This window comes from Columba livia, chromosome Z (genome assembly GCF_036013475.1).
Source record: "Columba livia isolate bColLiv1 breed racing homer chromosome Z, bColLiv1.pat.W.v2, whole genome shotgun sequence".
Taxonomy (NCBI): domain Eukaryota; kingdom Metazoa; phylum Chordata; class Aves; order Columbiformes; family Columbidae; genus Columba; species Columba livia.
The window spans coordinates 70,587,468-70,600,991 of record NC_088642.1 but is presented as its reverse complement, the minus strand read 5'-3'; the positions used below and the strand labels follow the sequence as shown (position 1 = coordinate 70,600,991).

The 13,524-nt window shown below is 38.7% G+C and overlaps 1 protein-coding gene across 1 annotated transcript in view; it reads left to right on the top strand.

Moving 5' to 3' along the window:
- Window positions 1-8,867, top strand: part of TEK (TEK receptor tyrosine kinase) — a 46,130-nt gene extending 37,263 nt beyond the window's left edge. The window contains exons 15-23 of the mRNA XM_065046311.1: window positions 185-395; window positions 1,389-1,499; window positions 1,848-2,038; window positions 3,169-3,282; window positions 4,100-4,170; window positions 4,774-4,814; window positions 5,902-5,998; window positions 6,475-6,574; window positions 6,682-8,867. Of these exons, the coding sequence (XP_064902383.1) occupies window positions 185-395; window positions 1,389-1,499; window positions 1,848-2,038; window positions 3,169-3,282; window positions 4,100-4,170; window positions 4,774-4,814; window positions 5,902-5,998; window positions 6,475-6,574; window positions 6,682-6,756 (1,011 nt within the window). The 3' untranslated portion in view covers window positions 6,757-8,867. The remainder of the gene's footprint in view (window positions 1-184; window positions 396-1,388; window positions 1,500-1,847; window positions 2,039-3,168; window positions 3,283-4,099; window positions 4,171-4,773; window positions 4,815-5,901; window positions 5,999-6,474; window positions 6,575-6,681) is intronic.
- Window positions 8,868-13,524: the final 4,657 nt, after the last annotated feature.

Genomic DNA, 13,524 nt, shown 5'->3' with positions numbered 1-13,524 from the left:
GATGAAGCTAGTGTTTAAAGTAGGTGTAATTGTCTCCTGCACTCACTCTTGCATAAGCAAGAGATGGATCAGGCTCTGTGTGTATGTGTACATGAGTGAGCACACACATGTTTGGGGAGTGTCATCGGAGCATTGCTCAGCAAAGTGGAAATCACAGTTAATGACGTTTGCTTAACTCTTACAGAGGGAAGAGCCAGCTGTACAGTTTAACTCAGGTACTCTCACCCTGAGCAGGAAGGCAAAAAACAGCCCAGATCCCACTATTTATCCAGTTCTTGAGTGGAATGACATAAAATTTCAAGATGTCATTGGCGAAGGTAACTTCGGGCAAGTCCTGAAAGCACGCATTAAGAAAGATGGCTTACGCATGGACGCTGCAATTAAAAGGATGAAAGGTAGTAAAGAGACACTGACACTAAATACTTTTCATGGTTGTTTATTGCAATGGTTTCTCTGTCATAAGAAATGCTTAGTAGCCCTCTCCTAAAGCTAAAAATATTCAAAGTTGCTAGTGAAATTGTATCAGCCGTCACCATGCCAAGATCTGTGCCCTGGCAAAGACTGTATTTCTGCATGGTTAAATTGATTTATATTTCTCTCTAATTGTTAACTTCATTAACTACTATGTGATTTTCAATTTTTAAGTCAGTACGAACTTCATGTGTAAGTTCACCTGCAAAGTAGGAGCTGTTAAAAGATGCATTTAATAGAGAGAGGTGCACAGACATACCTCGGGGAACAGCATTCACTCATCTTGCTTTACCTTAGCCATTCAGAGACAACTGTATCTATGCATATATATATATATATATATATACATAAGCATATATATATATATATATACATACTGTGAGGATCACTCATTTTCTTTGTACTCTTTGGGCACGACTGTCATGTTCCAGAGAGGACCATAATACATAGAATACCGCAATAATGTACATATTTTCCTGCAATTCACTAGATCACTATCTGGACAAATTGGGAAACACCCCTAAGTGTGCTGTTCATTTAAAAAGAGCCCAGGTCTGCACGCAGGCGGAAATAATGCACAGTACACACGTGGAAATATTTTTAAGCAGACAGTTTTTGTATGATCTGGTATGGCATTTTACATTCTCAAAAAATAAGGGAAGTGACTTATTATATTAAGATGCTTTCCTTCTCTGCAAATGGCTGCTGCAGACATTAGATTCTCTATTTTTTTTTCCTTAAATTGAAAAGTCCTACTTTTCTTTCAGTAAACACTAATGTATCTCAGTGTTTTTCCTCTTTCTATTGGGACTGAAGCAGCAGTGCCCCACGCAGCCCAGAGTCCTTGTAATTAACAACAACATGGTCATAAATTCAGTTCGAAGGGAAACATAAATGCATGCACATTTGATTTTCAGAGTATGCCTCCAAAGATGATCACAGAGACTTTGCTGGAGAACTTGAAGTTCTTTGTAAACTTGGTCATCATCCCAACATCATAAATCTTTTGGGAGCATGCGAACATCGGGGTAAGATAACTCTTGAATACATATGCTATAGTTTTTTTGGGGTTTTTTTTAAACACTGTACAGCCCGTTGAACCCACAGAAATGCCATCTTACAATCTGGTCTTTCTGTAACATTTGTTAAAAAGACAAATAAACTTTGTTTCAGATCTACAAGCCCACATTAATACTTCAGAAATTATGTTCATCAGTGGCTCTAAATTCTCCTCTGCACCTAGGAATCATGGTGTATGACTCTTCCCCTGCAGTCTGGTTTACGTTTATTTCTTTTTTAGCCAAAGCAGTGCAACTGTCTGAATACTCTTACTATCTTCTACCTTGTGAAATGCTTACTATGTGATGTTCCCTTAGGATATCTTTACCTTGCGATTGAATATGCCCCCCATGGAAATTTACTGGACTTCCTTCGGAAAAGCAGAGTGCTAGAGACAGACCCAGCATTTGCTATTGCCAACAGTACTGCATCTACACTTTCCTCTCAGCAGCTTCTGCATTTTGCAGCAGACGTTGCTAGAGGGATGGACTACCTGAGCCAGAAACAGGTCAGTCTTCAACTATCTACCCACTGAAAGCACAGCAATTCAATTTTCAGGGACAGTGTCTTTTAATGAAATCAAATTAAGGTTTTGATTTTAGTTTCTATAGTACCTACTGGATGAGTTTTATTTTGTTGTGTTCACTTAGCCCTATCCGTGCTGGTTTGACTAAAAACAAGTTAATTTTCTTCATGCAGTTAGAAACCTTTCTTTTTCATAGCTAGCATGGTCATTATTTGTATTTAGTTTGAGAACAAGAAAATAACAGAGTTAATGTCTTCATTTTTTCTGGTCTGAGAGCCAAGGACATTCTGAGCGCTCTGCCCACAGGTGTGAGGCAGCGAGGAAGGGGGGCATGGATGGGGCAGAGCTTGACTGACATCCGGACTGATCAATAAGAGTATTCCACCCCATTAGTGTCATGCTTCAGATTTAAGGAGAGTTGTGATCTTCCAGTGTTTTCTCTGTCGTGCATTCTCTGGCCCTTCACTCTAAGAGACCTGATCAGGGGAGTTCTGTTTGGGACTTCTGTTAGTTTGGCCTTTTGCCATCCTGCTGTTTTGCAGAGGCCTCTGGGCCTTTCTGCCTTTTTCCTCTTTTCTATCTCTGCAATCAGCTGTTGGGACCAGGTGCTATTTCCTGCGACTGGCTGCTCGTTGTGGATGGAATTTGTGAGGAACTGCATTGAGTAACTTTTATATTCTGTTTTACATATATATATATATATATATATATATTTACTAGTAGTGTATTAGTATTTTGTGATTTTATTAAACTGTGTTTATCTCAATCAAAGTTTCTCCCTTCCCTTTCAATTCTCTCCCCTATTTTGGGGGTGGGGGAGGAGTGACTGAGTGGCTTTCTTGCTTGTATTGCTAGCTTGACCATGCTATCAAATGCTATGGTCATGGCCAATCAAGGAAAAGGCATTACCACTTACAAAGAACACTGTAACTAACTGCTTTCATCTTCAGATAATGCTTGGTAGTGGCATACCAAGCCACTTGTTTTGAGTTTTGTTCTTATTCTGAATGTTCGCAATTTTCAATATAGTACTAAGATAATACATGGAAAGCTCACAGATACTGTGGTGACTTCCTTTTTCTTTTTATTTATTTATTTTTTTTTAATTTTAGTTTATTCATCGAGATTTAGCAGCAAGAAACATCTTGGTAGGAGAAAACTATGTTGCAAAAATAGCTGACTTTGGCTTATCAAGAGGTCAAGAAGTTTATGTTAAGAAGACCATGGTAAGGATCAAAAGAAACTGATAGAGTCTATTTTCCTCATTTTTAGTTTCCTTGTTTCTTACTTTGTGTTTTCATATGAACAAAAATGCAGACTCAGGTACTGCAGGAGCGATTATTTAAATGTTATGTATTAACATGTATAAATATCTATATTGTGTTTATTAATATACATATATTACATGTTAATCAGTTGTATACCATGTTTATAATGTAATATACAGTGTGATTGAAAATTATTTCTATAAATATAGATGGCAGTAAAATAATCAATTTTGCAGCCAGTTATAAGATTAGTAAAAACATCTTATATAAACCATATAATATACTTTTGAAGTATGAAGTGGATATGTGCATGTGGCTGGATCTGTGCAGCTATGAAAATACTATTTTCATGCCAAAACTTGTCCAGCTGAGGCAAGCTGGTCTGATTCTATTGAATGAGGCCAAAGCTAGCAAGTTAGAAACCAGAGGCATGTCAGGGCTGATGCTCTGGAAGATCTGGAAGATGTGTAATAAGCATCATGTAGTCACAGACCAGGACTAACACTGGGCGGTCAAGGGAACAGCATTGGTTAGAGGCATCATAAGATATTACTCAGGAATTGTTTCCATTATCTCTTCACGTTGGTTGATGTGTAAACTGTCCCTTTGAGAAGTAAATGCACAAGTTAAATAAATAAGTTTATTGACTTGATTAAGCTTACTTGCTTAAAGTCAGTTTTCATTAAAGGTAACACACAGAAAAATTGTTGGGGTGTAAATTGCAATACTGCTATTCCAACCACCAGCAAATAAACTTTCATGAAATAATTTCCAGGGTCGGCTTCCAGTGCGATGGATGGCAATAGAGTCTTTGAATTACAGTGTATACACCACAAACAGTGATGTGTAAGTATGTTTTCAAGTGGTCCTTCTGTAATAAAGAAATATTTTTCAATATCAAGGAAAATTTGACAGCTAGGGTGGGACATCCACTCAGCTCAAAAAAATCAGTAGTCATGTCTACATGAGTGAGCAATGGAAGCAAAAATAAGAAACACAACAAAAAAGTTACTTTATTGAATCATCAGTGTCTGAACCAGCTCTGCATTCACAAGCTAATTGGATTTAGTCCACTACTTTAACAATTTTCCTCATTTGAAATCATAAATCTAACGCATACTTGGGAGACCCTGAGGAGCTCAGTATTTTAGTCAGGAAACTGGAAGTGATATTTGGAAAAGCAATTCTGCAGTAGTGCTATTTTCTGAGATCTCACAGTCTAGGAGAAGACTCCGGTTGATGGACTCAGAGTGAATAAATTTTGCTAAAGATCTCACTCCTGCTTTCTGATTCTACATTCTCTATTGATACACAAAAAAGAATTTAAAAATATAAAATAATTAGTCACACTTCTCTGTGTTTTCTGAATACTAGCAAAACTATCTACCATTTTAAAATATGAAATCTTGCTGCATTCTTGTTGCATTCCATAATATCCCTCTGTTGCAGATGGTCCTATGGTGTCCTATTATGGGAAATCGTTAGTTTAGGTAAGTATCTGAATTTTGTACTGCACAAATAAACCAATCTGAGCCAAGCCAGCTCCGTCTGTTAAAAATTTATTCCATTCCAACACATTTCTATTTTTCCTGTTTCATTCTACTAAATTTTATTTTTCTTCAGTATGCTTGGAAACGTAATTGTCACATTCTTATTTCAGGTATCATTCTAAATGAGAAAAACATAACGACCATGTTTTCATTGCACTATAAAACCTATACCCTATGTAAATATAAAATCCAGTATATCACATGATTTATAGCTCTAATTCAATGTTTTGAGTTTGACGGATGGCTTTTCCTTAGCCTTCCTGAGTTTTAAATCAAGACATATTTTAATGGCCATGGGGGGAGGGGCAAACATATACTCCAAGTATTCTCAAAAGTTTTGAATATTAATAATAAAATATAGAGTTGATTTCTGCACACAAGTCCATTCATGATGTATGTGATATGTCCTCAAAACATTCAAAATGACCATGTTACATGGCCTGTATGATTTGCCTTGGAGTGTGCCCCATGGCCTGCTGGCCAAGAGACGCACGCTCATGGAGGTGCACATTGTGTGACTCACCATGAATGACTGCTCTCTAATTTGTTACCAGATTTCCTTACTAAATGGTTTTGTGCTAGGTACAGGTGGGAACTAACACACCACAATATGAAAAACCAAGAGTCTAAGCAACCAAACATGTGCAAAAAGGGGCAAAACCAGCTTAACAGTAATAGGTCCATGATCTTCTTAATACCATGCTAATGAAGGAATGTCTTGCCTATTGCCATCAAGGGTATTGCAAAACCAGCTCAAACTCAATGAGTTGCAGGTCCTTAGAGTTGTAGAGAAATTTAGGCCAGCACCACAGATTATAAAAGTTTATACTAGCTTTTATTTTTCTCTTCGATACTATGCATTAAGCAGTATGGGGAACATTACCAACAAAAATGTAGCTGCAAAATATTCCCTAACATTGGCCTAACTTACCTGTTACTAAGATAGTCGTCTTTTTCTCTTCTACTATGAAATGAAACTTAATTAAAAAAACATTGTGTTGATGTCAATGCTTAAATGCTGCTTTAGGTGGAACACCATATTGTGGAATGACCTGTGCAGAACTCTATGAAAAACTGCCTCAAGGGTACAGACTGGAAAAGCCTCTCAACTGTGATGATGAAGTGTAAGTAACTGCCTTGGTAAAAAGAACAAAACAAAATAACACATCTGCTATAGGAAATATATCATGTCTACAAGAAACCAATAATCCAGGCCTTTTGTTTTTTTCTTTCAGGGAAACAGAGAAACTACATTAAAATATATATATATTTTTTTTAAAGGATGTACAAGTGGAAATAATTACTTAAGTCCTTTCGTACCAAATGCACATTATATGCCATGAACCTTTTCCCAGCTCTCTGCTCCTGCTGCATATCCTGTTCTTTATACACCATGGCTGGGCTTTAGCTCAAGGAGACCTTTTTGATTATTCCAGAGAAAAAAAATCTACTCAGACAGCAATCAGCTGTGAAAAATGTAACTCCAGCTACGTGTAAATCCATTTTCCTTTGAAAAATGGGGTGTGCACAGTCTTCCAATAAACATGAATGTGTAGCTTTAACTTATGTATCTAAACTATCAAATGCTTGATTTTTAAAGGTATGACCTAATGAGACAGTGCTGGAGAGAGAAACCATACGAAAGACCATCGTTTGCTCAGATACTGGTGTCACTGAACAGGATGCTAGAAGAAAGAAAGGTAAGAACAAATCCCTCTAAAAGAATTAGGCCATGAGTAATATCAGTACCGTTTAGGATTCTCAAGGTAATGCACCCTCCATCACACTCTGTTTATTTCCTTCCCAGACCTATGTGAATACTACCCTGTACGAGAAGTTTACTTATGCAGGCATTGATTGCTCTGCTGAAGAAGCTGCTTAAAACAGGCGAAACCTTCAGTAACCAACGATGCATTGAAGAGAAGCAAAACTCAATCTGCTGGAGCCCAAAATGTGATGTGCTGTGTGGAACTGTGTATAGCTCTAACTGTACATAGCACAGTCATACTGTTTTACTACAGATATGTGTATATCACACAGTAACCTCTGCCTCCACAGGCTGTCAAAGTGTATATACTATTCAGAGTAGAAACAGACCAAAGTCATGAAATATGCTGTTTCATATGCAGGGTTTTCTTTTTTCCCAGTCATGTAGATACAGTGTATACATGCAATTGTTGTAATGCATTAGGTATTGCCATCTTAAGGTATTTTTGACACTTAACAAGAGCTACTGATAGCAGAATTGGTATATTATAGCAGTATTTCATAGAGGTTTCATTGTGGTTCAAAGAAAAATGCTAATCCTAATGCAACAATGGGAGTTGGAAGCAGATGTCAATCCAGTATGCTCTGCAAGGATAAGTAAATATTAAGTAAGAGTTCTATGTGAATGTTAAAGTGAGCTAGTAGAAATAATCTGTTCAAAAATTCTATTGACACTTGTAAAATATAAGGCATGCTATTTCTCTTTAATTGTCCAGTTTAACAGTCAATGTTTGCCTATATGCAAACTACGCCTATGTTTTGAAGTGTTTCGTGCTATCGAAGGCAGCCGTACAGCAATTATCACGAAGCCTAGGATCAAGGAACATACTATTAGGCTGGTGCAAAAGTAATCGCGGTTTTGTACTCCAAATTTTAAATCCTTATAACTAGGCTCAAACGTACCTTTATTAATCAAAGCAGGAACCATTACATTCAACACATTTTGCCAATGAGAAGTAAGTTTGTTTCTTCCTATAGCATAAAGATCTTTGGGATTCAGTGGGCTCTTGGAAAGCATTTTGTGCATCCTGCTGGTTGTAGAAGCATTTTCCCTGCAAAAAGTTGTTCAGATACTTGAAGAAGTGGTAGTCGGTTGGTGAGATGTCGGGTGATTAAGGTCGATGAGGTAAAACTTTGTAGCCCAATTTGTTTAACTTTGGAAGCATTGGCTGTGCAACGTGCAGTCTGGCATTAAAATAGAGAAGAGCTGGGCCCATTGGTCTGTTGACCAACGCAGGCTGCAGGCTTTGCAGTTTTCAGTGCATCTCATTGATTTGCTAAGCATCCTTCTCAGATGGAATGGTTTCACTGGGATTCAGAAAGCTGTAGTGGATCAGACTGGCACCAGACCACCAAACAGTGACCACGACCTTTTATTGGCACAAGTTTGGCTTTGGGAAGTGCTTTGGAGGTTCTATTGGTCCAACCATTGAGCTGGTGATCGCCATTTGTTGTATAAAATCCATTTTTCGTTGCACGTCACAATCTAGTTAAGAAGTGGTACACTGTTGTTGCGTAGAATAAGAAAAGATGACACTTAAAAGTCACATTTTTCTTTATTTTCAATCAGCTCATGAGGCATCCGCTTATTGAGCTTTTTTTCACCTTTCCAATTTGCTTCAAATGCTGAATGACCGCAGAATGGTTGACGTTGAGTTCTTCAACAACTTCTTGTGTATCTGTAAGAGGATCAGCTTTGACGATTGCTCTCAGTTGTTCATTGTCAACCTCCGATGGCCGGACACTACACTCCTCATCTCCTTTGTGAAACTTCTTGACCCACCACTTCACTGTATGTCCATTAGCAATTCCTGGGCCAAGTGTGTTTTGGATGTTGCCAGTTTGTCTCTGCTGCTTTAATACCCATTTTGAACTCTAATAAGAAAATTGCTCAAATGTGCTTTTGTCTAACATCATTTCCATAAACTAAGATAAATATAAAATAAACAGCAAGTAATAAGTCATTAGCAAAAAATAAAGCAAGAAAAGCACATTAAAATGATGTATAACATAGCCACGTTTATTTAAGAATGTATTGAAATATCAAACAGCAATTTTCAACAATGCAAAAACCGCAATTCCTTTTGCACCAACCTAACACATATTGTAAAACACATGTTTACAATTAATGGGGATATACAAGGGGATTACTCAATTTGTATTTCATTTAATAATTTCACTGCATAATTATAGATTACTACCTATTATATAAAAGAAGGGCTTACTTACTTTTGCTTATTTTATCCCTTATGCAGCCTGTAGTGTGGTATGGCCTCTTAAAAATAATGTACTGAAATGCTTCAAAAATATTTGGCCTGCCAGAAAGATCTTCTAGTCCTTAGAAGATCAGACAAATAGAGGCAGAACTGGCCTGAGCTTATGGTATCAAGTCAATCACGTGGGATCCTGTGGACTTACCCTGTTCAAACTTCACATCTCAGCTCACATCATGCTTTGCACATACGTTCCCCCCAGCCCCCTGTGGCTCACCAGCTAATAAATGACTATCAGACCAGTAACTTTCTAGCTGGGTAGATCGGGTCACCCTCCAAGACTTGGAGGAAGATGCTAGAGAGAGAAAGAGAAAAAGGTTTCCCCTTATTATACTTAGCTTGTGGGTGGGAATTCGGTTGGTTACAAGGCAAGGATATCACAGCAGAGTAACATTACTGGCATATGCCAGGCTGACTGAAATAGGAAGAACACCGAGAGCCTCACTAAAAGGGAATAAGTCAACAAACAAGGATGATGAAAGCACTTGTGTGGCCTTGAGATAAGCAGAGCTTGCACTTTGAGTACAGGTGCCACAATCCAAGTTTTCAAAGAGTGCACAGACTCACTGGTCCAAGGAACAACTCCAAAATACAAAAAGAAAAAAAAAAAATTCCACTGTATTTTTTCATAAAGGACCACTTTGCAGGGCAGTTTTGAAGCATCAGTATTGCATTAGCAGTCCGGTAAGGTGAACGGTAATGGATTTCCACGTTTTGTTTTTCTAGGCTGCTAAGTAAAGCTAGCTAACAACTTCTGCTGGAACTGTTCTGTTTTCCGTACAGAAATTTTCATGGGCCCAAAACAGCTCATTGTCTCACAGCTCTCTAACAAGCAGACGCGACCCTCTATTCTGCTACTTGATATGAACTCCTTCTTCTGTGACAAACTTTTACTTGGACCCATGTGCCACATAAGGAAAGAATCAGTGTAATTCATCAACCCAATAGGTCTGAACACTCTCTGCATTTTAAGTGCACAAGTCTCACTGTAAATTTAGCTGAAGGTCATTTAAGTGTCCTGATAAATGTTCGCCATACCTTCATTTAACACTCTGGCATGCACTAAGATTCTAATCTGCTGTAATGAAATATATATTTGTTTTTAAATTGACATTTCAAAAAATACACAAAAGAAAACAATAACCCAAATACACAGCTTGAGATGTCTCTGTTCAGTCTATACATCACAGAACTACAGCTGTTAAAAACACCCTCCAGTTCTGTCAGTCTCAGACAGACAAATTGCTTCTATGCTTATGACATGTACTGGGTATCTCAAGTTCAATACCTAGATTTTACTGTCTGCATCGAGTGCTGGAAAGCCTGATTTATCGTAGTAGGTGGCATATTGTTTTCAGCTTAACCATTAGCAGGTTGTGTGTTCTGCCTTCCACAGCACAATACATCACATTCCATGTCCCCTCCTCCCCAAGTGACCTCCATTTGTTTCCTTGCTGTCAAGAACATAATGCTACCAGTGCCAACAGTTTTGCATTATTTCAAATACCCTATGTCCTAACATTCTTTGTACAACTCCATCTGTTTACACCTGTCAACATCTATGCACAAGCTTAGCGTATCACTGGCTATTCCTTATGTTGTTTTTTGTAATACCACACCATTAGTTTTCCCATATTCTCTCACACAGAGTTATCAAGCTCATACTCTGTACAAGTTTTTGGCTAGGAAAGAAAACAAGTGTTTCAAACAAGTGGAGCTGGCCATGCCTTGAGGAGTACGTGATGCAGAATGGCAGGTAACTGCTTACAATCAACTGTTATCTGTAGTTTAAAAAGAAATTATCAGACACCTGAGCACAGAAAGTGCAGCCTTTAAGAACAAAAAGGCAGGAGCAACTCCTCCATACAACTTCTTCACCAAGCCCTCTCCCACTCACCACTCTCAACTTCATTTAGTGCAACAGCTCTGATTGTTCAGCGGTCTCAGTGTAGACAAAAAAAGTCCTCAACGTGTCCAAGAGAAACTCAAGACCTACAGAAGAACACAGTGTACTCAGCAGGTAAGCTAAGAAACAATCTAAGAACAGACATCACCAGCTAGTGTAATGCAAGGTTCACTAGATACCATCATGAGGGGAGGGATAACAAAAACTCCAAAGAATCACCTTAACTCTGATTATATTGTCTGAACAGTATGGTATAACTACCCTTTGGGGATGTCTGAATTCAGCTAATCCACTCAATGGCTGCACTTCTCCTGCTCCTCAGTTACAGAAAAAAGGTACACATCTGGTCTTAAAAATGATGGGGATATTTAATTCTTACTTCCCTGTGGACAGACTGCACCTGACACAACTTCAAAGCCAAACACAGCCCCTCTCCGCTACCCAAAATATAATGATCAGACATATGCTGAAACTGAAATATAAAATATTGACTATTACATACATTTCATCAAAACATATAAATACCTGATGGAGAAGCAAAAGCAGATGAAGCAGCCTTGTCTCAGCAGTATCAAGCGACAGGATAAGAGGCAATCGGCATAAACAGAAATCTAAGGAAATTCCACTGAGGGTGGTCAAGCCATGAAACAGGTTGCCCAGAGAGGCTGTAAAGTGTCCAGCCTTAGAGATATTCAAAGCCTGACTGGACAGTGCAGAGGACTAGACTGGGTGACACCTTCCAATCCCACCCATACTGTGATTCTGTGAACTCTATAAGGTAGAGGAAGGGGAATCCAGAAAACAAGCAGAGGACCAGCTACAGAGCATGAGCAACTAAATTGCAAGGGTATAGTTCAGCTGTGGTGAAACCCAAGTTTGAATTCTTGCTGCTAATTTCCTCCCTGGGCTGTTACATGACATTCCCAGCTCCCAACACACCGTTTTGCTTTCCCCCAAGTCAAACACTGATCTGCCATTCCCATGTGCACAGTGATGGGTTGGACACAGGGGAACACTGATTAAACAGCTGGAACAATGCAAGCCAAACTGTTCCAGGCTATAAGTTAAAATCCTCAATCAAGCAAACCTAGTGTAATGTTTTCTTACAATACTTCAGAGCTCTCCCACATACTCGCTTAGTAGCACAATATATCACACAGGCAGTCATATTCACAGTATCACACAGTATCACAGTATGTTTGGGATTGGAAGGGACCTCAAAAGATCATCTAGTCCAATCCCCCTGCTGGAGCAGGAACGCCCAAGTGAGGTCGCACAGGAACATGTCCAGGCAGGTTTTGAATGTCTCCAGAAAAGGAGACTCCACAACCCCCCTGGGCAGCCTGTTCCAGTGCTCTGTCACCCTCACTGAGGAGAAGTTTTTTCTCAAATTTAAGCAGAACCTCTTGTGTTCCAGCTTGATCCCATTACCCCTTGTGCTATCGTTTGCCACTGAAAAATGAGCCTGGCTCCATACTCATGGCATGCACCCTTTATATATTTATAAACATTAATAAGGTCACCCCTCAGTCTCCTCTTCTCCAAACTAAAGAGACCCAGCTTCCTCAGCCTTTCCTCATAAGGGAGGTGCTCCACTCCATCAACTTTGTTGCCCTACACTGGGCCCTCTCCAGGAGTCCCCTGTCCTTATTCCCACAGTAGGAGGTGATAGTTTCAGCAAGTCCCTCTGTAAACTGTGGAGGTCCAACCAGACCACACCAGTCTCTCACATCTCCAAAACAGAAACTAAGCTTCCAGCTCCTGAAGATGCTGGGTCAGGTTTTGCAGTAGCTAAGTCTATATCATAAATATATGTGGGAAAGAGAAATGTATGCTTATGGCACCCAGCAAGAGAGAGGTGACAGAAATGAGTCAGTTAAGTCACTGTTCCAATTATTAACTTCACAGTTTATACATAAATGTATTTTTATATATATACCACTTTTCCATTTTAGTGAAATCTCATTAAAAACATCTCCTGATGCTGAAAGTATTTCGCTATTTTTACAAGAACTGAGTATATAAAATTATTTTACTTATTGTGCACAGTATGTTATCCATTTAGTTTTAAAAATTCAATAGTCAACTACAAGAAGTAGTAATGACAAGGACAAATCAGATGATGAAAGTTCCTTAGATGGCCTACAGAGCCTCAAGAGTTACCAGCTTGGTTACTGCCAACAACTTGTTGGATGACTAACACAGATTTCTCTGCTAAGTAGAACAGGTTGAACAGAGCAGACATTCATCTCTTTCCTTATGTTTACTCAAAGTGAAATAATAAAAGCAATCTTCAGTAAAAAGACCTACTTTCAAAGCTGGGACGGTCCATGAGCGAGTCTACCTTTCTGTAAAGGACATGCCAAATCCCATTCTCTAAGCTGTAGTGGAGCCTGTATACAAGACATTAATGTTGAAAGTAGTATTACCTATTCTTGGGTGAAAAAATCAGCAGCTTTTTTATTTTTGACATTCTGAGCAGCAGACACACAACAATAAATAGGCAATGCCATTTCTAACTACAGCTGTCTCCTGTTGGTATCTCACAGGACACATTCCCCAACACTTTGATGAGCAAGAAACAGCTGCAGTGATTTTTAACCTTCATTATAGATTAATCATGTAGTGTACTCGTTCTTCATGGCACATCTGTGAGAACTGTGAGATTTTCCTTTAGACTACAAATCTTCTCTTACAGAGTCCT